General features: G+C 38.9%; 1 protein-coding gene and 1 long non-coding RNA gene across 2 annotated transcripts; one reads left to right on the top strand and one right to left on the bottom strand.

Moving 5' to 3' along the window:
* Nucleotides 1-5,507: 5,507 nt before the first annotated feature.
* Nucleotides 5,508-18,169, bottom strand: LOC113978376. The gene is made up of 3 exons (XR_003537549.1): nt 18,159-18,169; nt 9,510-9,612; nt 5,508-5,563 (listed from the first exon to the last, which is right to left on the bottom strand). It is a non-coding gene; the product is annotated as an uncharacterized LOC113978376 (long non-coding RNA).
* A 2,004-nt stretch (nt 18,170-20,173) lies between these two features.
* Nucleotides 20,174-21,608, top strand: FSHB (follicle stimulating hormone subunit beta). Its single transcript, XM_027705333.1, has 3 exons — nt 20,174-20,211; nt 20,661-20,820; nt 21,372-21,608. Exons 2-3 carry the CDS (start codon nt 20,662-20,664, stop codon nt 21,606-21,608), a joined length of 396 nt encoding a protein of 131 aa, XP_027561134.1. The 5' UTR covers nt 20,174-20,211; nt 20,661.
* Nucleotides 21,609-21,995: the final 387 nt, after the last annotated feature.

Genomic DNA, 21,995 nt, shown 5'->3' on the forward strand with positions numbered 1-21,995 from the left:
CCTCACCCCTCTTTTGAGAGAATTTTTGAGTTTTAATGGACACTAATCGTGGAAGTGAGTCAGATTAGAATCTAGAACCTCACACACAAAGCCTGACCTTACATCCATTTGTTTACATTCATACTTCACTCTCTGATTTTTAATTCTTTCAAATACTAAATTAAACATTTACTTGGACAGAGAGAAGGTTCTATTTCATATTCCTGACCTACCAGTCTTCAATATTTGTGTACCTAGGCTTGTTTATACTGATTAATTGGAAAATCTGTTAAAAGAGCCTATTTTATCACATTTTTTTCATTACCACATCTTTTAAGCAAGAAAGCCTTGGAAATCTTGGAAAATAATCTGAAATAACTATATCTTATCTAGCTCTAATTCTCCATTACAATGTGTCATATTGCCTGTGTTATGACTTGCAGTTTATGAAAAGTAATTCTGTTCCTTGATGCTCCACCAGGCTCCATCACAGCTATTTGTGATTATGTGCTAATTGATGGAGTTGTTTTAGCTACAGACCAACAACACCAAGTCAGAGTGCTCTAGAACTGTGTGACTATAGATCCAAATTCTCATCCTGCTGACAGCAGATGCTTCTGTAAAATTCCAGCACCTGGTAATATTAAGAACTCATAGCCAAAAAAACCCGAGCGAGAGAGTGCAGTGCAGAAAGCAACAGCAAATAGAACACATTTAATCTTTTCTTCTAAAGAATAAGCACCAAAAAAACGGCCTCTGAGGCTGAGAGTTTCCCAAAAATAATCTGCACACAATATTAGAGAGATATATGGGTCAGGTCTAAGCATTTCTTCTTACTATGACTATAAAAAAAAAAAAACAAAACTCTTACACTGTGTAACATCATGGCCCAAAGTTTCACAAGTGGTACAGATGATATAGAACCAGTGGACTATTAACAATGCAAAATAAGAAATCAGATGATCAAAGATTATGCTCTAATGGATCTGACATTCAGCAATCACGTTAGGCCCAATTTCTTTAGCTGTGGGAGGCTTTGTCAACATGAGAATAGACTGCTTTTCACATATAATGCTGTTCATTTCAGTCACAGAGGTAAAAATCCATCTTTTGCTGACAACTGATAACAAAAACTCATCTCAATATTCTGGTAATTTATTATTATTTTTGGATGTTGGTGAAGAACTCTCTGAGTATAATTCTGAATTAAAACCTCAGAGTCACAAAATACTAGGTATATGGATTATATTATGTGAAAGACAACGTGTCCAATTTTCCTGAGCAAAATTTGGATATGGAAGGTCCCAAAGTTAATTTTTTCCTCATACAATGCAATCATAGTTAACAGCTAAACAAGGTTCTTGGACACGTTATGGTAATATCTAGACAGGTATCTAACATAGCAGTGAAGGTTGAAGGATTGGAGTGACTCTTGGCTCAAATAATAATTTAACAAACCCAGGTTGAGGTACCTGTAGCAAGGAGTGAGCAAAGGAAAGGAAATGCTCATTACAGTGAATTACACAGAATTACCCATAAATAGCCATGCCTTTACAGCAATAGTCAAATATGACTCCATTATGAGGGAAATAATACCCCTCAAAGGCAACTATTGATTGCCTTTTCTGGATCACTGTCAGAGACTCCACTGAGCTGTCTGAAAGGCCTTCTCTTTGACTCAAGGCATAACAGAACTCACTGAAAAAGGGGATGCAATTCACTGCAATAAACTGCCTCAAAGTCAATCAGAAAGACTCATTCTGGGAGCTACGACTGAATAGAGCACATTTGAAAATTGAAAGCAATGCATCTCTACTGTTTTGTCACCCACAATGAAATTCAGCCAGGTGCTCATCCTCGTTTTCCCTGGAAAACTCACTAGGAAAAGTGGACTCACAGAAAGAGAATCGATTTTATTCTTTGTCCTACTAATGGGGGAAAAAAAAAAAAAAAGTTTCATTCTTCAAAACTATTAGATCAGACAGGCAGGTTGAAAACCTTAAAAAAATAAAAATTTGATTTTTTTCTAAACCAAATTATTTTACACCCATATAGAGCCATGTTCTGTACCCACAAGATTTGGTCTGACTTTATATTCTGCAGCTTGGAGGAGAACCAGGTTAAACCTGGTTTAGTGAAAATTTCACTCCCACCTTACAATTAATTCGATCCATCATTTTGATTCCTCAATATTTAATGTAGTTCTTGCAGAATATACTAACATGAGAAGTCACTAAGTAACATGGGAAGTTTTATCAGTCACAGAATCATCAGGCTGGAAGGAATCTGAAGTGTTTATGTAGTCCAGCCTCCTTCTCAAAGCTGAGTGAGACCAGGCCAGGTTGCCTGGGGCTTGAAAATCTCCAGATGGGTCTTGGAAATCTCCAAAACTCCACAACCTCCCAGGCAAACCTGTTCCAATAATTAATTATCCCGCGGTTTTTTTTCCATATACCTAATCCAAGCCACTCCTGTTTCCACCTATGAGCACTGTCTGCTTCTACCACCTCAGTAAAGATCCTGGCTCCATTTTCCTGGTAACATTCTTTTTTGTCTGTTAATGGATGCAAACTTTGTATTTGTTCAGACTGCAAACATTTTCCTGGTAACATTCTTTTTTGTCTGTTAATGGATGCAAATTTCGTATTTGCTCAGACAGCAAACAGAATAACTGTTGATGCCTATAAAGAGGGGAAATTACACTGCCTGAAATTTTACATTCTTATCCACTGATGCTTCAAAATATTTTGTACAATCATATTTATATTTTAGAAATAATTTTTCAAGATACAGAAAAAAACCCCAAAAGATGGGGAGGAACAGCAAAATAATAATAACATTATTGTAAAATATATAATAGAAATATTTATATTGGGTATATTTTTATAACATATAATAGACTATATTATAAATATTATTAATATAAATACAATAAAATATTATTGTTTAGTCTGAGTGACAGACCACAACTAAAGACTAAGAGTTTTCTTGTTACACATTCCCCTACCCGGTATCACCATTCCTACTTACATTACACCACCAGTAGCTGTGAAGAAAGGGAACATATCTTTAAACCTGGACAAAAATGAGGACCCTGGCAAAGCCTGGTCTTAAATAATGTCCCTGCAATTAAGACAAAAAGACAGAAACTATATGACAGATAGTAGAGAGATGGGTTTCTGAAAGGAACTGTCACAAACATTGTCAATCAGCTGTTGGAGAGGGTTCATCTCACAGCATCCATTCTGGGAACATTCCTTTCTCCACTGTGTTGTAAAGAACACCTCAGGAGCATTGCTGGTCCTGGAGCAGCAGAGCATCTGAGAGGCAGATGTGAGCTTTGCCATCACCAGATACTGGGCTGCTGGTTTAATATTTCCATGCCTCAAAATTCAGTGCACTCACATTCCCCTGGACAATTTCTTTGAGTTTATTAATTCTTTCTCCATTAACATCTTCTACTTGTTTTAATGAGAGAAAAGCATCCCTGAGCCCACAGGTAAAACTGAATGAATTTTTTTAAATGTCAGAGCTCTGATAGAGGCCTGGTTCTTCAGCGGCCATTAAATAATTAAGAGGTTGCAGCAGCAGTTTCAAATGGCCCTTATCAACGCTTGATAACTTATTATCACATCAAAACCATAAATCATGGGCAACCTGCATTTCTAGTGATGTTTTAGGATAGACTGTGAAGTTCCAAGGCTGTTTTGAGGAAGCCAAGGAAAATACATTGCATTAATAAAGAAGAAAAAGGAAAATCTTTCTAGATTAGAATTAGATTCTACAACTGTAGGTCATTTCCATTTCATGCATCTTCCTTTACATTTGCCCACTATAATGAAAATCAAACTACTTTGTTCACATCAAACATGAATAGACAGAGGCTGAAGAAACAGCATGTTTTGGTTTATCACCCCATATTCTTTCAACTCTTTTCTCAGGTACCACAGCCCAAAGCAGCCCAACTCCTGTGAAACTGGTGTGAATTTTACCCTTGGTAAGGGAAGGACAATGGATCATTTTGATATGTCTCTGTAGGCTCTGGGAGATAATAAGATGTGAGCCAGCAGAGGAGCAAGAACACCATTTACAAATTCAAGAACACACAACTCTTCGGGAATAATGGGAACTGTAAAGCTCTTCAGGGAAATGAATCCTTTCCCGGTCTGGTCTCTAAAAAAAATTCTCAGTGTTCTGGTGTTTTCTCAATTCAGAGACTGAGAACAGCTTCTCCCTGGCTACAAAGCACTAACTTCATTTGTGCAGGATAACAGCACATCCACTGAGCCATGGCATCCTCCACATCATGTCTTGTGTCTTTGTGAGGCCACAGCTCTGCAGGAAGGCAGGAAACCCCCACCAAGGTCCCAGACATCAGCAGGGGATCCTTCTCACAGCTGATGGCTGCACCCAGTGCTCCTCTGCCACTGTTCACCTATTCGGGTCAATGCAGCCAGCCTTCCCTTTTGGGAGCACATCCAATTACAAACAGTACACTGGGAACTCCCAGAAACCCAACAGCAATTAAAACAAAACAAAACAAACAAAAAAAAACCCCAAACATAATTATGCCACCTAGTTTACACTTAGTAGCCTTATGGCACTAGGAATGGGAAAGACCTTTCAGGAGCTCCACTTTTTTTTGTTCACAAAATAGGACTTCCCTTCAGCTTTTGAGAATTTTGAATTAAAAGCGTCCAGCTTTCCATCAGCTTTACACTAAACCACAATTAGAGGAGGAACGGATTCTATAGTTTTCATTCTTGAGCCATGGATGATATTTTTAGGTGCGAAAAATACACCCACAATCCATCCAAATTTTATTCAGATTTTCAGTTGTTCTGAAATAAGATTTGTTTGCAAAGAAAACCAGCTACAACTATGACACAGTTCTGCCTTTTCAGTCTTTTTAGCCAGAGAGGCCTAAATAATTTTTGTAGTAATCTTAAAAAAAAGTCATAAAGAAAGATTCAAAACAGAGCAAAGACCTTGTACCTTTTTTCTTTGCTTCTCCCTAAGAACATGGTTAAAGATTCCCTGGCAAATGATGGTAAAGTCTAAATTCAAGTAGGGACATACAAGCTCTGGAAAACGAAGTCTCTTGCTTAGAACCATCATGAACATAAAAGCAACTGCCCATTCTTCTTTTCACCCTTAAGTAAGCACAAAAAAAATCAAGGTCCTCAACACAGGCACTCTGGCTACCACGGCTGCCACATCACCCCAAAGCTTAGGAAGTATGGAGGCTGAGAAACCTTCAGATCAAGCAATTAAGAAAAAAGTGAGAAAAAAAAAACATTGTTTTGTGCCCTTGCAGTCCTTTGAATTCAAGGCTTCTCAATTGAAAAGAAACCCTGGTGGATTACTACTGGTTATCGTGAGCACAAGCTGTACACTACCCACAAACACAAAGATATTCTTGTGCTAGAGAAAAATACTGCTGCAATGAGATTGAAACACGCACAATTTACCATGAAGAACTTGTAGAAACACTAATTACCAATTTTTCCTCTGAGCCAAAGCAGGTTTCACAGGGTATCAGAGTTGTACATAGATCAGGACAGCAACAAGTGCAATTTTAGCTCTATAATTGAAAGAGGAGCAAGTCATTGCCAACAAGATAAGTCTGAGCTAAATTCATACCATGCCCTCTATATGCTCAAAACAAATTTTAATAGGAGAACCCAATGTATCTCCAACAGGGAAAATGCCTTTCTGATATGAAAGACACGTGTTATCTTCTCTTTCATTGTCTCAATTTTTTTACTCATAAATATGAGGCAACATGAACCAAGTACCTTGTTTTAGAAGGAGAGGGAAAAAAATGTGTGTTACACAATTTCCAGATATGTTCATCACTAAAGGGCTTATCAGAATTTCTTCAGAGGAAAACTGTGACAGTGAAGGCAGATCCCACACCAAACAAAAAAAATCTCAAAGTAGAACTAAGTTTAGGTGGCAATTATGATGAAAGGACAAAATGAGGAGGCTGGAGACAATGGAAAATAAATGATGAGTGGTCTGCAGACTTAGCACAGGGGAATAGCACAAGATATCACTGTCAGAAGTCAGAAACAATAAATGTGTGCAGGAAGATCATCAGAAAGACATTAGAAGCAAAATATTCTAGAAACAACTGAAAGACTTGTCTTTATAGTCTTGTGCACACAGCCTCAGTGAAAGAAGTGCATTCACTGAAATTGCTGAAACAATAAATACATTTCTGATCAAAAGACTGTAATGTGTAAAATCCCTGCAAACAAGGTGGAAGGCACTTGAACTACAGTAAGAAATACAAACACCAAACCTACAACATTCCTTAACTATTAGTCTTCTCACACATAAAGGAAAGTGCTGGCTATTCACAAGTTACTTGGTTTTTAGTCAGAGGAAATATTCCATTAGAAAAAACAACCTGCACAATCTCCCTTTAAGGCAAAGCAAATTAATTCATTGTCAGCATTATAGTAAAAACAAACTACAAAATAATAAAATTAGTGTGATTGGGGGACTGCCACTCTTCTGCCATTTTGCAGCTGCAATTAAAGAGATGAGACTGAAGGGACAGAGAGCACTGCTGTGAAAGTTTCCCAGCTACACAGATCATTCCTCCCACACGTAGGAACACAACCCAAAGCCTAGAGACAAGGAGACACATCATGGTACAATATCACCCTAACTAACAAATGCATCATTCTGCCTCCTAAAGCCCAATGTTATTTCCAGTTTAATTCACTCATTAGCAGGTTTAGAGCTTAATTCAAGCATTTAGCCATTCTAATATGTGCTTTCCACCACATATATAGAGAGAAGGTGCATCTCTTTCAACCTTACTTTGCTGGAAAGCAGTTTTCTTGGCCAGTGTCTAAACTCTCACATTCTACAGCGTTCAAGACTAGCAATGCACAAGCCAGTTCTTGCCTGATCTCTCTGAGCATATCACCCTGCCCAGGCCAGTGAACTCCAGGCTAAGTTCTCCACTTCCCATGCTCACCTGGGCATTGCTCCAGCTTCCCTTCATCCGACTCAGCTGCTCTGTACTAAACACACTGTCTCCACCTGAGGAGGTCTTATCAGTAACAAAAGCATTACTAATTACCTGAGCATCATATTTACCATTTTCACTGCCATATCACTGCTTAAACATCATTATCTTGCAGCTGATTAATATACTCATGTGTTGCTTCTTACTCAGAGATAGCAGAAACTTTTGCAATTAGCCCCTAACCACAAGACCTTGCAATTTTGTCCTATCAGGACACTTCGAATTCACTTAGCTGGTGTCACCCTATCTTTGAATGAAATTATGTTTTCCAGATTTAAAACATCAGTGCATTTAGCCACTATTTACAGCAGGGTGAAAATGAAAATAGATGCATAAGAGCGATGCTTACACTACTTTGGAGTGTCTCTTTCAGATCACTAGATTTGATATCATTAGAATTTTCATCATGGCACTGAATTTTTCCTCACTTGACAATTTACCTGCTACATTGCTACGTGCCACCTTTTCCAGATAAACAACACCTCACGTGGCACAACACCAAACACATTCCTGAAGACCTGATAATGAGATTACAGCACATCTTGCTTGCTTATGAGAGTCAAGATGAACAAGGTTATCAGGCTGATCTACCACAACCTGTCTTAATTCAGCTTGTTGTTGTTCCTTTATTACATCCCTTATGGTTTTATTTACCTTTTTGGTTGATAAGCTCACAATCCTTGCATACCATTAATTCAGACTCATGGGAACACAGTTGTGCTTTTAGGCTTTGTTCTGGGGTTGGTTTCTTTAATAGGTATGTTATGTACAGTATTCTCCCATTTTTTAATATACCACTCCAGTTTTAGCAGACCAAGTACAAGATCCTTGCTAGTAGTAATTTCACATGCCTGTTTTTCCACTGTAACAGAGTGAAGCCTGTTGAGCATGACCACTTTAAAGGTATGTTAGGAAGTTCTATCATAAAGCTTTTTTTCCCCAAAGATAGTTATATTCAAGTTGCCATTTATGGAAATGGGAGATCTTTTCAGTTAATTGCTGAGGTATTGCTTTGTTAGCTGAGAGATCATTCTTAACTTTGCTGAGATGAGACATTTTGTCTTGCACAGAAACATGGCAAGCTTATGGGAAAAGTTTCTGAAGCACAGGAAAGATTTCCATTTTCCCTCACACATATATAGATATAGATAAATACAGAAAGAAATATGTAAAAAAGCATAGATTTGATTCAATGACAGTAACTCCATTTAGTTGTAGTTTACTAAAGTTCAGTGCAGAGCAATAGATTTAATAAACTTTTTCACCTAAAGCTCGCAGCCATTTTTCTCACGTAATTTATTTCATTATGATATAAAGCCTGTAATTTGCTTGAGAAGCAGAATCCAATTACTCTCTAATTAAGAAAATTCATGTCCTTTGTTTAACTGGAAGGGATCCAGACTCAAACGGTTGAACATTCTTTTTTGTCACCATTAACAAAAAAAGAGTTCTTTATGTTTTCAGGAAATAGCATCAATTATTTCTTCTAGATTTAATTCCTGGAAGATGACTCTTATCTCAGACCTGGATAGGCTGAGTATCAGGGACAGTTTTACAACACTGTACTAGTCTCAAACTATAGTCCCTATATATCATAAATATTACAATTTGCATAAACATTACAATTTGCATGTTAATTTTCAGAGTTGCACTTTTCAAAATAAAGTGTTGCAGAGAGATCCTTGAACATCATGTGAAGGCCAGACTTCCAAAAATTTCACCTGATCTCGGTGTGGGGTGGGAGTTATGCATTAAGATTAAAATTCTGATCTTCATATGCACACTGGAAAACAGGCATATCATGTCATCTGCATGTCAAAGTTCATACAAGCCTTTGAAATTCTGAGTCTCAACTGCTGCTTTTTGGGAATGCACAATTTCTTTCCAAAGCTTGTTCCTATCCCCATGGATTGGTACTTGAGAATATCTGGTAGATGTTATTATTTCTAAGGCTGAAAAGCAAGGACTCCTCCTTTCCCCAGTCTTTTAGTAGCCATGATAGCTTTGACTTCTATTTCCTTCATAGATTATTTAGAGATCAATACCTTACAAAACTGTGTAATAATCTTTCACAATTTCTGTTTTATGCTAAAACGAGATGGGAGGGAAGAAATTCAGCAGATAAAGGAGGGGGGGAAAAAATCATCATTCGAAATTCAGAACAGCTAAATAGGTCATTCAAGTCTTATAATAATCTCCAGTATCCAGGAGCAGGTGATGACATTGGTAGTCAGGAGCAGAAATTAAGAATACAGAATGCTGACATTTTTTCCAGAGCTTATAGGTCTCAAACACTGGATTGCCTCTAGCACACATGATGCTCTATGGGGCAACCCTTAAATGCAAAAAGGCAAAAATATATGAGAATATGCAGAACAGCTCTACAGTCTTAAAATATCTGCATTTCAAGCCATTCAAATACATTGGCTTAAATGCTGCTTAGAATCCTTTAAATAGTACTGAAGGTAATGACTAGTCCCCTCACTGTGGCAACCAGCCTTTCTCTGAACTCACTTTGCATTAGCCAGCACTGGCTAATGAGTCATGGTCTCTTCAGTTCACCAGCCCAGGAATTCATTAAAAACCTTCTCTTGCAGGCTGCAGGAGGTAACTATCAGTTGATTTCATTGGCAGCTTTGCTCTGCTCATAGAGGTCCCTGTGCCCTCATCCAAGGCCACACAAAGGTTGTCTATAACGGGAGGATGGTTGTGGACATAGGATGGAACTTTTCTCAGCTGATCCCAAAAGTACCCACCGAGCCTTCTGCGTCTTCCAAGCCAAACAGATTGATACCCAAGGCCTGAGATCCAATCCCTTCACCCAGACCTCTGTGCAGATTCGAGTGTTCAGGACATTGAAAGATCTGCCTCGAGCATTTTACAAGTCTGCCCTGAGCACAGCAGGATTCCATGGGCTGCAGTGGACACACCCACTCCCAGCTCTTCTTCCAGGACTGTGTCTGTGGCACTACCACATAACAGCCTTTCCAGGTTATTTATTTCTACAGCAGAAGAAATTTTTTTCCTTACACTCCCTTGCTTATCAGCTCTCTTCTGAAGATTTTATGTCCCCTGCCTATGGAAACTGAGATGTGAAGCAACAACCTCTCTTTGGAGCTACTAAATCACACGTGGCCAGCAAATGTGAGATTCATAGTATTACAGACACTCAGAAATTTTATCAGAGAGATGGATATATTGACAGTTTCCTCCAGGGGTATCATTATGTAAAAGTCATTCAGATAGAAATTAGAATTCAAGAAGAGACATATGACAAACATTTTTCTGAAAATGCTTGCTAACGTTCTGGGTGCAATAAAAAGTGATAAAATGTTATAGCAAAAGAGAATGACAAATAGTGGACAACACCAACAAAACAGGAGGCTGCAAAATAACCACTTTAACACAACTGAAAGTTTCCTAGCTTTTGAGGACTGAAAGCAAAAATAAAGCCTACTAAAAACCAGACTTCCATTAGCAATCTGCTGAAAGCATTGCATTGGAACACAAGGAGTACCAGCTGGAACAAACATGATTCTTTTTCAAGGTTGAGAGGATAGTAAGATGAGCAAGGACATAGAAAGACCTCTTGAAGTTAGGAGGAATGCCCCTCAGTATACAAACTCTGTAAGAGCAGGTGGAAATGAGCTGGAGAGGACTGCTATATATACTTTTCTGTAAATCTTCTCTCCTTATCCCAAACAAGGCACATTAGAAGCAGAAGGACTGCACTCTCCCTACCCATTTTCAGAGCAATTCTCTACTCCACACCAGCAGGAATGATTGTGCTTAAGGTTCCAGGGTTTGGAAAGAAAGGAGAGGGAAGGCATGTTTTCTTGAGCCCAGTTCTCCATGCCTCTCATACACGGGGACGAGCAAAATGGCCTGACACAATTAACATCATTGCATTTCAAGACTGCTGCATTATCACCACTCTTGCAGTGAGATTTCGGAAACTTCTTTTTGCCCAAAGGCTTTACTAGAGCTGGAAAGGACTGAGCACGGCAGGAATCTGGCCAATAGCCAGGAGGCTAAAATTGCTGTTTCAGTTCCAAATCCTTGCATTTTAGTTTTGCCTGCCGCAATGCTGCAAAACTCTGCTGTAGCCGGGAAGTAACTTTCAGCAAAGTGGGAACTTTTACTCAAGAACCACGAGATGGCACCACAACAAGCCATAAAACCTCTTTAATTATCAGCAACTCTGATCTTGCTCGTTTATATAATTAATAAAGCAATTGAGTAGGGCTGTTTCTTTTTCAGGCAGTACTACAGAGATTACAAATGGATCTGTGCTCAGCGACTTTTCAATTCCTCTAAAGCTGAGCAGCCAGTGTTTAGACTGATCCATTTCAAACAGCTGTTTAATGCTGTGCTGAGACAGACACAACATAAATCAATATTTAAAAAGGTGATCCACGCCCACTGGTATCCAATTTCAAGGTAATTCTAATCACATTTGGGAACACACGTTTCATAGGCCAGCTCATTCAGCTTGTTCTATGTGATGCCCTGTTTTTAACTCCCACACCACCACTCCAGTGCCTGGAATCCCACGCTCCCCCATTCCCACACACAACTGCCTCCCAAGACAGGCTTCCCTGCCTGACACTTGCCACGGAGGTGGGAGGAGAGGGTCCCAATCTCCTAATGGGAGGGAGGAAAAATGAGTTTCTAGGGCCCTTGGCAAGATAAGAGCAGCTCCAGGATCCCAAAGAGAACGACGACCAGTATTTTCTGATGTCAATATGGGCCAAGAGTCTGGCTCGAGGTTCCAGCCACCAAACAGCTTTCCTTTTCTGCAGTAAGGAAGCTTTCCACTTGCTGACATCATGGCAGGCACAGGAGTATTTATCTGACAGGCTGAGCAGCCCACACATCCCACCAGAGCACATCTAGTGCAGTGCATGCTCTCAGACATGGAAGGCTCCTCCAGTCTATTAGACCCTCCCAGGTATTTTTTTATGCCCTTAAGTAATGGAGTGCTTCTGGTCACTACAATTCACATCCCTTAGATTATAATGCTGTTTCTCCTATCAGGAAGAACATTTCTAGGTTTTCCCCGTGGATTGGAGAAGGCATGAAAAGATGATATGGCATGGCACAAACTGCTTTGTGCACTTTTCTACTCAGCCTTCGATGATCACCAAGGAAACAACATCAGATCCAGAACCCTTTAATAAAATACCTTAAATAACACACTTCCAAATAAGCTTTCTAAACATGCATTTATCTGAACAAATATTGTGCCTCTGCATTGTTCCCTAAAATATGTTAAGCCCTCAGACAGCAAGATGTTCCCAATACTCTGAATTAAATGAAGCTGATCTTCTGACTGCTATCACATTCCAGGTGGGCTTTTTTCTAATTCAGGAACATTAAGGTGATGAGATATTTATGTTTCAATATCTCATCATTTGGGGATTTTTCTTCTGTAATAAACTGACCACATGGCAATGCCGGGTCAAGCCCCCTAGAAACGTGAGCCAAACTGAACTGTGGTGTTCAGGACTAGGGTGCTGGAGTCTGAGAGCTCCTACCAGAAAAACAAAGAAAACCTTGGGGTCATGGTCTGACTACTGCCAGGAAAACGCCTGGAGGGATGAGAGATACTTGTTTCTTCCACCAGAGGAATAACCCCAAACTCTCGCTTGTCACACACACCTCGAGCTCTGTCACGAGCAAAAGGAGCACCAGGGCCATAGTTCTCTTCCCCTCCCTGGAATTCTGCTTGCCTGCCAGAGCTTGGTTTGTTTAAGAAGTAAGAACAGTGGCATTCCCACGGCATGGTTAGTGAGCAGAGAGTATCATATGAACAAAACAGGCAGAATGGGAGAGAAAGGAGAGAGCTGCATCTTTCCCTCAGGACAGTAAACAGAGATCCTGCTGACCACATTGTTGATTTGCTTCAACAAGTGTTACACAAAATAAACAAAAATTAAGACTTCGGCTTAAGCCTGAACCTGCCAAATTTATACATATATTATTTAAGAATAAAGCCTCTGGTTTAAATTATTATATTTGTCTTAACAAGTATTGCATTTGGCTGGATTCCTGATGAAGGTTTATTTTTTTTCTTATTTCATCACTCAGTTAATACAGCCCAACAAACAAAATTTGGTTTTCATACTAAGCTATATACTGGGCTGATACCTGAAAAGTTTTTTCTTTAAGCTTCCAATCTGTTTCCTCGTTAAAGCTCTGCAGTACTGATTCCTGCAATAGTTTCACGAAATGTCTTTGCAAATTTGCAATCTGATCACAATCAAACTCCTGCAGCTCAGAGTGCAGCTCCATCACCCCATATTCTGCACAAAAATGGCTCCATGCCCCAGAATAAAGGGTCCAGAGGAAAGCTGAAAAAAACAAGTTGTTTAGAATCCTTAAAAGCAGTTAATATTTTAGCTGGAGTTGGTCAGATAAAATGTTAAAATCACTACTGAAGGTGGCTATGGCTGTATGCATTCTTTTCAACCTATTTTTCTTGAGCAGTTTGACCTAAAATTACTGCACTTGCAAAAGGAATATGGGTCAGACATCTTCTGCCTCAGACTTTATTTAGAAACCCAAATAAGGTGGGCTTTTCATCCGTTCCCCAAGTGTGCTGAATCGTTCTGCAGCCACCTGATTTTGTTATCAGTGCAGACTCTCAGCAAGATTCAGATAAGCCTTATGCTGCATATTAGAGCTGTAGTTTGAAAATAATTAGCAGCTCTGTTTTATGTGTGTGAATAAGGCTCAGTCCTGCCACATCTACTGTTTTAGAAGAAATGGACACTTTTTCTGAAGTCCCTCCTAAAAGCCATCATAGACAAATGTTTGCCCAGCTTCTTAACCTGGTTACAAAACATAACAGAAATACTGATGAAATATTAAAGGGTCTGAAACACTGTCTTTTTTTTTTAATTTATGGGTTTAACAACATATGAACACGACAGATCAGTGAAACAACCCACCTAGAAAATAAATGCAAACATTCCTCACACAAACTGCTAATGGCAGCCTCTGTCCTTTGCACTCCAGTCATTCCTTAATATTTGGGTCTTGAAGTATTATTTACATAAAAGTCTTTTTAAAAAACAAATGTTGATACAACGTGTGGACATTTGTGGTGAACACTGACAAGAAAGGAAACCAGGACTCCTAGTTCATAAATTTCCAGGTTTTGCACTCAGCAAGTCGTATCAATGAAGGTAAATACCTGTTTTCTCTCAAGCACTTACCTTTTGTACCAAAATACTCAAATTTGATTTGACTTTTCAAGGGAATATTTAGATATGTTTATTTTATTTTATTTTTGGTTATCTTTCTGCTGTTATCAACAGCATAATGACAATTCCACACAGACCCAAGAACTGCTCTCGTAACAAAAAGGAAACCCTGGCTAATTATTTATCAGTGGAATGTATAATCTTATATGTTGTCCATCAGGTCTTTTCCTTGTTTTGTCAACTTTCCTCTAATATGACTAATCTATTTTATATACATTACAACGCTTTCTTGTTGAAAAACACTAGTCACACTCAGAAAGCTTAAAATAAAACAGCAGTGCTCAAGGGCAGTCACAGAATCAAAACTACTACTTATTCACACAGAGAGAAGCTACTCCCAGGAAATAAAAAATATTTTTCATTGGAAAATTAAAATAATCAGGAACTAAGTAATATGTTAAAATGAAAGTATGACCAAAAAAAAAAAAAAAAAAGAAGAAAAGAGCATTTCTAGCAAATATATAATTTTTAGCCTTGATTTAATCTTGAACAGAATCCTAAAGCACATTTCCTAACAGATACCACTGGAGTTATCAAATGATCTTATATAAGGAACCAAGATCACACTGTGATGTGGTTTTGCAATAGCAAACAGATTAAGGTCGCATACAAAAAACCATAAGAAAATGCAGCTGGTTTAAATATTTAGTAATGTGATATAAAAATGAGCCATGAACGAACTTATGTGAGACAAAAACTGCAAGAAAGATAATTGAATGACAACATAAGCATCTGTATTGTTCCTTGCACTGCTCTGTGTTTGTTAAACACCTTCCAGAATGGTTAGTTTCTGCTGCTGTTGACTGCAAGCAGTATTTCCACAAGACTTAGAAGGACTAACAGCTTGTGTAGCTATTTGAAAATACAGGATGTATATTCTTTGCTCCAAGTAATGGTAACTCAAAAGCTTTCTAAAATCCTGTGCTACTAAATACATAGTCAATGCATTCTAGCATTTTCTTTATTCTCCTGAGGGTCAAGTGTTCTGCTTGCACAGGGGTGCATATACAAATTCTTCATTAATAATTAAGTCTTTAGCTGACACTAATTAGTTTCAACTATCTAACTATGTGCTCAGCAGGCCTGACCTACTTCACAGTTCTGCATCATTAGTGCTGGGAAATTAAAACAATATCAGTAAAAATTATAGTGACCAATAGTGACCAACCTCTCAATGCAGTTACCACCAAAGCCAATGAGGGTCTCCCCACTGACTTTAGTAAAAATAACAGTAAATCCCAAAGGCATAGAGAGAGGTAATGCAATGACAAAAGTCATCTCCCACCAGTAGCAAGCAGCAAAAACAACAACAACAAAAGGGAAAAACAAAACTCCAGTTAATTTGCTTAGCACAGGCCTCTGCTGCTCTGCTGTGAAATACAGGGAGCACAGACTTCAGCAAAGCCTCAGAAGCAATTTGCAAGCTGTGTACTTCAAGGCTATCAATTTAGTCAATCACCTGGGAGCAGCAATATACCTCAGGTTCAATTGGACCTGTGCAGAAAAACATTTGGACAAATACAAAAAAAAAGGGAGAGGGAGAGTGCTCAGTCAGGACAGGCTGTGTGCAAAAGAAACTTGAGACATCACACACAGTGTGATGGCACTGAAGTGCCCAACTCCAACTCTTCATTCCGTTCCACCACATGGAATGTTAATTAAGCCATAGGTTTAAGCACCTTTGACATGCCCTGAGACATACTTTCAATGCAAACCAGCTTTCATATGCAGAAGTTATTATCCTCAGAAACAATTTAACAAGACCTAAAACATGTCACCACAACCACGAATGCAACAAACCTCAGACCATGGCCCTTGACACCTTTAAGTTTAAGAATATATAAGAAGTATTTAAGAATATATTACAAGCTAAAGCTAGTCTGCAGCTGGAATAGTTCACAGGTAAGACCTGTCTTTTATATCAGACATGTTTTTTCCCACTAGAAGGTTCAATACATCTTCTATCAGGACTGAGTCAGATTTATTACTCATGGTGGATGAGTTGCACACGTACAGCCAGGTTTTCCAGTAGCACTTTGCCAGGTGCTGAAGTTCTCTGAAAGATCTAAACTACCTTCTTTTAAGCAAGGCAGACCTACAACTTGCAATCACAGAATTGTTAGTCTTAGCAACATCCCACTTAAAGAAAGAAATTGCATTTGTTTAGAACATATAAGGAACATAAAGCTTTCTGTTGTGTATTAGATATTTTTTCAAGGGGAAAAAAAACAAACAACAAAACAAAAAAAAAACCCCAGTGTACACAATCACACACAAACCCACAAACAAACCAACCAACCACCAAACAGAAGAAAAAGCAGAAAGAAGCAGCAGAAAAGCAGAAGAAAAAGAGCAATTACTGCTAGAAAGGAAACAAGAACAGGACGTGTCACAGCACTTCTGGTTGAAGTGATTAGAAATAGAAAGGCAAGTGCTCCCTTGTGACAGCAATGGTAACAATGGCTTGCCAGGTTACAGCAGCAAACAGTCCAAGGGAAACAGCCACAGAACACAAAAAATATAGCAATAGGAGAAGCCTTTTATTTCCCCAAGGTGCCACTAAGGCATTAACCTGTGAATCTCATGTCCACTGTGACTTGCACAAAAGTTGGTGAGTCTTCACCTACAGGAATATCTAAACTTTGATGAACCAGCTCCTTGCTCAGGTTGAAAATATTCCATTACAGCATTTGCCAGACTTCTGCACTCACTCCAGTTGGAGTAGAGCAATCTCCCTTGACAGAGGTCCTGACCATTAAGTGCTCCCTTAGGACCCTCCCATTCCCAATTATAATGTAATTACAGGATCCTGTGGCAGCTTGAGCCCTCTCACGGGTCTTGCTGTGGCTTGGATTCTGCACAATGGACCCACTAATAAGTTAATTCTAGAAAGGTGTAGAAAGAGCATAAGGCTGCTTTGCTAAGGCCATTTGCAAAGACATTCCAGACCTATGAATTGCAGAGCACGTGCAGATCTGTCTTAATCTTTCTGTATAGACATAACACAGTATTTTTCATTTTCCTAGGCTGTACACATAAACCACCAGAGAATTCCAGGAATATGGCTACAATAATTCTTCTCTGACAGTCTGGGCAACACCCAGCATCCAGCCTGGAAGCATAATGACAGCTGCTAAATCTAGGGTGGACAATACTGCTTGGGAACTGGATGGATAAAACCACTACATAAAAGTTGCTGTGGTATGTGAAGAGAAAGTGTTCCTTCCTCTGATATTATTCCCTAAATTGAAATATAAACCACTTAAAATGGAAAGCATTACTATTTCTCAAATAGATACAAACTTCAGTAACACAAAACCTACACATAATGTTCACATATATGTGAAAATTATAGTTGTTTGGATATATAATTTTGCTATTCCCTTCAAAACTACCAGAATCTTTTTAATCTAATGGGAATATAAACTTGAAGGAGTAAGATACAATTAGCATATAAACATTTCCCAGAGGTATGAATTAATAATCTTAGAAAAGCATGTACTTACAGAGCATCTCACCCTTCATGAGAAGGGGTTCCTTTTGTGCATCTTTCTAGCAAAAGGTGTGAGATCAAAATCAAAGTTAACCAAGTAATAACTCACCAAATTACTGCTCCTCAAATGGCAGACTGGGGGTTAGTTGACTTCAATTTGCAATTTCCTGTTACCCTAAAAATGCATATTCATATACTCTCACATTGAATGTAGCAGAGCTGATAGCTGGAGACTCAACCTAGAACTGTTGATTACAGAAACAAATGCCCTTGAAGTCAGTGCAGGACAAAATCTTCCTGTCAAAAAAAGTTTGTGTTCTGTTTGCAACGTGGTTTCATGAACATGTGTGAACCATTTCCTGTTAACCTCAACCTTCACTCACACTCCCCAGTCAACCCCATCACTTACCCTGCTACAGCTGTTCCTCCCACTGTGGAACAAACTGATATGGATTAACAACAGTGCTGTAAAAGGCAGCTGGGTTGGTCTTGGTTTTTTACTTTTAACAGAATGATTTCCCTAATTTGTGTTTCCACAAGTGGGGAGGCTGAGTGAGCCAAAAGAAGGAACTAGGGGAGGGAAGAAACAGCATGGCAGGGACTGAACTTGCACTCTCTGCTTGTGAAACTGTGCTTTTAGTGGATGTGTATGACTTCTTCAAGTCATGAAACAGATCACAGCAACTGAGAGATTAGATGTTTTCTGTATTGTCCTTTGCAAATTACATTTATTTAGTTTCATTTAATTTGCATAAATTACTTAGAGCAAGTATAAATTACTTAGAAAAGACCAGATCCTCACTAGGGTTATAACAAATTGTAATCAGCTTTTGTCTGGCATTTCTGGAATTAGTGATTTACATCAATCTTCTCTGAGAAGACTCGGTGTTGACACCAACTGACACAAAAGACCACTATCAAACAATCACAGAGTTTATATTAGCACAGAGGAAAATGTCTGGTTTCTTGTCTTCTTTATACATTTAACTGAGCTGTCTTCTCATTCAAACAAAGGAGACGTCCAGGGAAAATTTGCAGCTCACTTTCTAACTTTGGTGTGATGTGAAATTCATTAACAAAGGAAGGCATTGCAGAGTTCATGGAAGCTGGAACAGATGGCCAGTCTGCAGGACCACAGGAAGGTGTGACACACTTAAAGGGCTCATTTGTAAAAGCCACTTAGAAAAGCACCCCATCTGCTGGAAACTAATAGGCCAGTGTGAATTTCTTTTCAGGATAAAATGCTTTTAGCTGTATGTCCTTGTCTAGTTTTCTTCTGTGGATGGATTTCTGCCAAAGTCAGACTGACCATACTAGAACAGTCAAAACAAAGCAAGACCTGCTATTCTGGGTGGGTGATAGTAAATACAGCGCTGCTGTGAGTCATTTTCCCCAGAAGTGATACATGAAACTCAACAAAGTTCTTTTTCTGTCATTATTCTGGTGAAGAGGCACACACCACTCACTTGTGAGTGCAGAAAAGGGCAGTAAGCAGGGGAACACTACCCACAGAATCTTTTATTATCATGGGAAACCAGGGAATACGGTCAAACTGAGTTTTCATGGCTGTCAGTTAAAAATATTAGCATTTTCCCTGTAACATGAAAATATTTGATCTGAGATCACTGACATAAAAACACAGATCTGGAGCCTCGTTATGACATCCTTGTTGTCCCTTTCCACCATACAGATGTCCCTTGCATAAGTTAAAAAAATGTGAGCATGCAGCAGACAGGAACCAGGACCGCACATACTGGGATAGAAAAACCACAGTGCTTTTAGGAACAGCAAGGAAAATTGTAATTCTTCATGGCTTAACAAAATTCATAGTACTAGCTTCCTTGAACCACAGATCAATAAAGAAAGTACATAAGCAGCTCAGTGGGTAAGACTTAACTCAGAGAAAAGCAATTAAGATTGATACTCTGAGAACCCCAAGAACATGTTCATTAGGCAAGAAACACTATAACAACATCTCCAACTGGGAAGGGTGTTCCACCACCAGAGGACCAGCTTTGCACCCCAAACCCCAGTTTGAGGGCTGACACAGAACACAGTTAAAATACCTGAACTCTTCTTTTCCAAAAGCAGGCTTTTCAACCTTTTTTTCAAACTGTGGAATGGCTCAGCTATTTCTAAATGCCACTGAATCAAATCCAGTGAAACTTCTAAAGAGACACTGTGACAGTAACCTTCACCATCACTTCCTGAGTGTGTTTGGCTTTTCTTTTTTCCCCTTAACAAGGCTTAATCTCACTGTCTGGCTGAACACTAATCCGCTTTCACCAGGTCCCAAACTAATGCCTGCTGCATTAATACACTGCAAATCCTCAACGTATAAATTACACACAGTTCAGTATAAAAGGGAAGCATAGGACTTTCTTCTCACTACAGCTATTACTACCAGGGAGGCAAGCAGAATACAGGTAAGTTTTCATCAGATCCTGATCTAGAAATCTTTTTTCAAATTACAAGCACTTTATGTAATTAGTTGCTTCTGAAAATACATTATCCTTTGTGCTTTCTCTCCCTTGCTTCTTTTTCTTTCTCCTAAAGACAGGACACATTCTCTGTACAGAAACTTAGATAAAAATATTTCATTGAAACTGGTATGGTATTCTGCTTTTATTAATCTGCAAAGATTGCTGACATTCCATTTCAGTTCTTAGGGAAATCAAACTCCTCTAACAATAAACATAAGGATAGACCTATTTAATACCTCTGTTTTCACTGATGTTTCCAAAAGCTTGCTATTATAGAACTACTTGAGGATAATGCAAAGACTCAATTTCTCCCTGTTTCAATAAACATTTCCTGTTGAAAAAACTATACGTGTGTCTCTGGTACACATATATTTTTTTTGCTTTATACACAGGATGAAGACAGTTAATTGCTACGTGCTGTTATTTTGCTGGAAAGCAATTTGTTGCAACAGCTGCCAGCTCACCAATATTACCATAGCAGTGGAAAGAGAAGAATGTGAATTCTGCATTACAGTGAACGCCACGTGGTGCTCCGGATACTGCTTCACGAGGGTGAGGCTCCTAATTTTAATTCCAGGCACCAGAATTAAATATTCCAAGTGATGTATGAACAACCCATTTCTCCAGTTGAACACATCAGCAGGATGAGCCTTGTGAAAGAACAGGTTGAGTAACAGGAAAGTAGATACACAGCCAATCTGAAGAAGGGGGAGGGCGAAAAGACACGAGTAAAACTCAGTTCTTTAACTGGCTGCTCACATTGTGTTTATATTGTATAATTAGAGTTAAAAGTATGGCAGTGTGGATCTCTGCCTTGTGTTCGATTTGTGGTTGCAAGCAGACACTATGTAGACTCCTACTTTTTAAAATAATTTGTAGAACCAAGCAATTGACCTGAAAGACTGTCTGGAGATGGTATGACCCAGATTTGCCATATCGGTCCTGAAAGGCAAAATTTAAGGATCTAAGTGAAATTAGGAGAGTCAGATCCAAAACCTTTTGACCCCTGTGGGATTTTCCTATTTTATACAAATTTGGAATTTGTATAAAATTTGTATTTTCTAGCAAATTTCAAAACAGCTTTTTCCTTCTTGTAATTTCAGGATCCAGTGTACAAATACCCACCAGTATCATCCATTCAGCAAACATGCACCTTCAAGGAGGTTGTGTACGAAACAGTGAAGATCCCTGGCTGTGGTGACCACCCTGAATCTTTCTATTCATACCCAGTAGCTACAGAATGTCACTGTGAGACCTGTGACACTGACACCACCGACTGCACCGTCAGGGGACTGGGGCCATCCTACTGCTCCTTCAGTCAGAGTGGAAGTAACCAGTGAAGGGTGCTTGAGGTGGCAGTTTGGCTTTAAATGTTCCCTTCTAAATAAAGGTACTGATCAGGCTTAAGTGGAAGATAAAAAGCAAGGCTATTTAGAATGCCAAGATTTAAACAAAGATTTTTAAGGCCAAAATGGAGAGCTACTAACTAAACTCTCCCTGAGGCCTTCCATACTTATCCCATCAGTTGCCTTAAAATCATTTTCATGCATCTATAGAATGCTCCTTCTGATTTCTTCTGCCCTTGCCTCCTCTTCATCACAACTTCTTTATTTATATTCCTGTATTACCACTGCCTGGTTCACTCAGATTATTCTGTGCTATTCTATGCTTTCAAAAAGTTCCCAAGTTTCAAGTCTTTATTGCCCCCTGTTTTCCATCTCTCCTCA

Source organism: Neopelma chrysocephalum, unplaced genomic scaffold, assembly GCF_003984885.1.
Source record: "Neopelma chrysocephalum unplaced genomic scaffold, ASM398488v2 Primary Assembly neopelma1_323, whole genome shotgun sequence".
In the NCBI taxonomy this organism is placed as follows: Eukaryota; Metazoa; Chordata; class Aves; order Passeriformes; family Pipridae; genus Neopelma; species Neopelma chrysocephalum.

Coding starts and splice junctions, on each gene's coding strand:
- FSHB (XM_027705333.1), top strand. CDS start 20,662: ATGAAGACAGTTAATTGCTACGTGCTGTTATTTTGCTGGAAAGCAATT. Junction 20,821..21,371: donor CCGGATACTGCTTCACGAGG/GTGAGGCTCCTA, acceptor TTGTAATTTCAG/GATCCAGTGTACAAATACCC.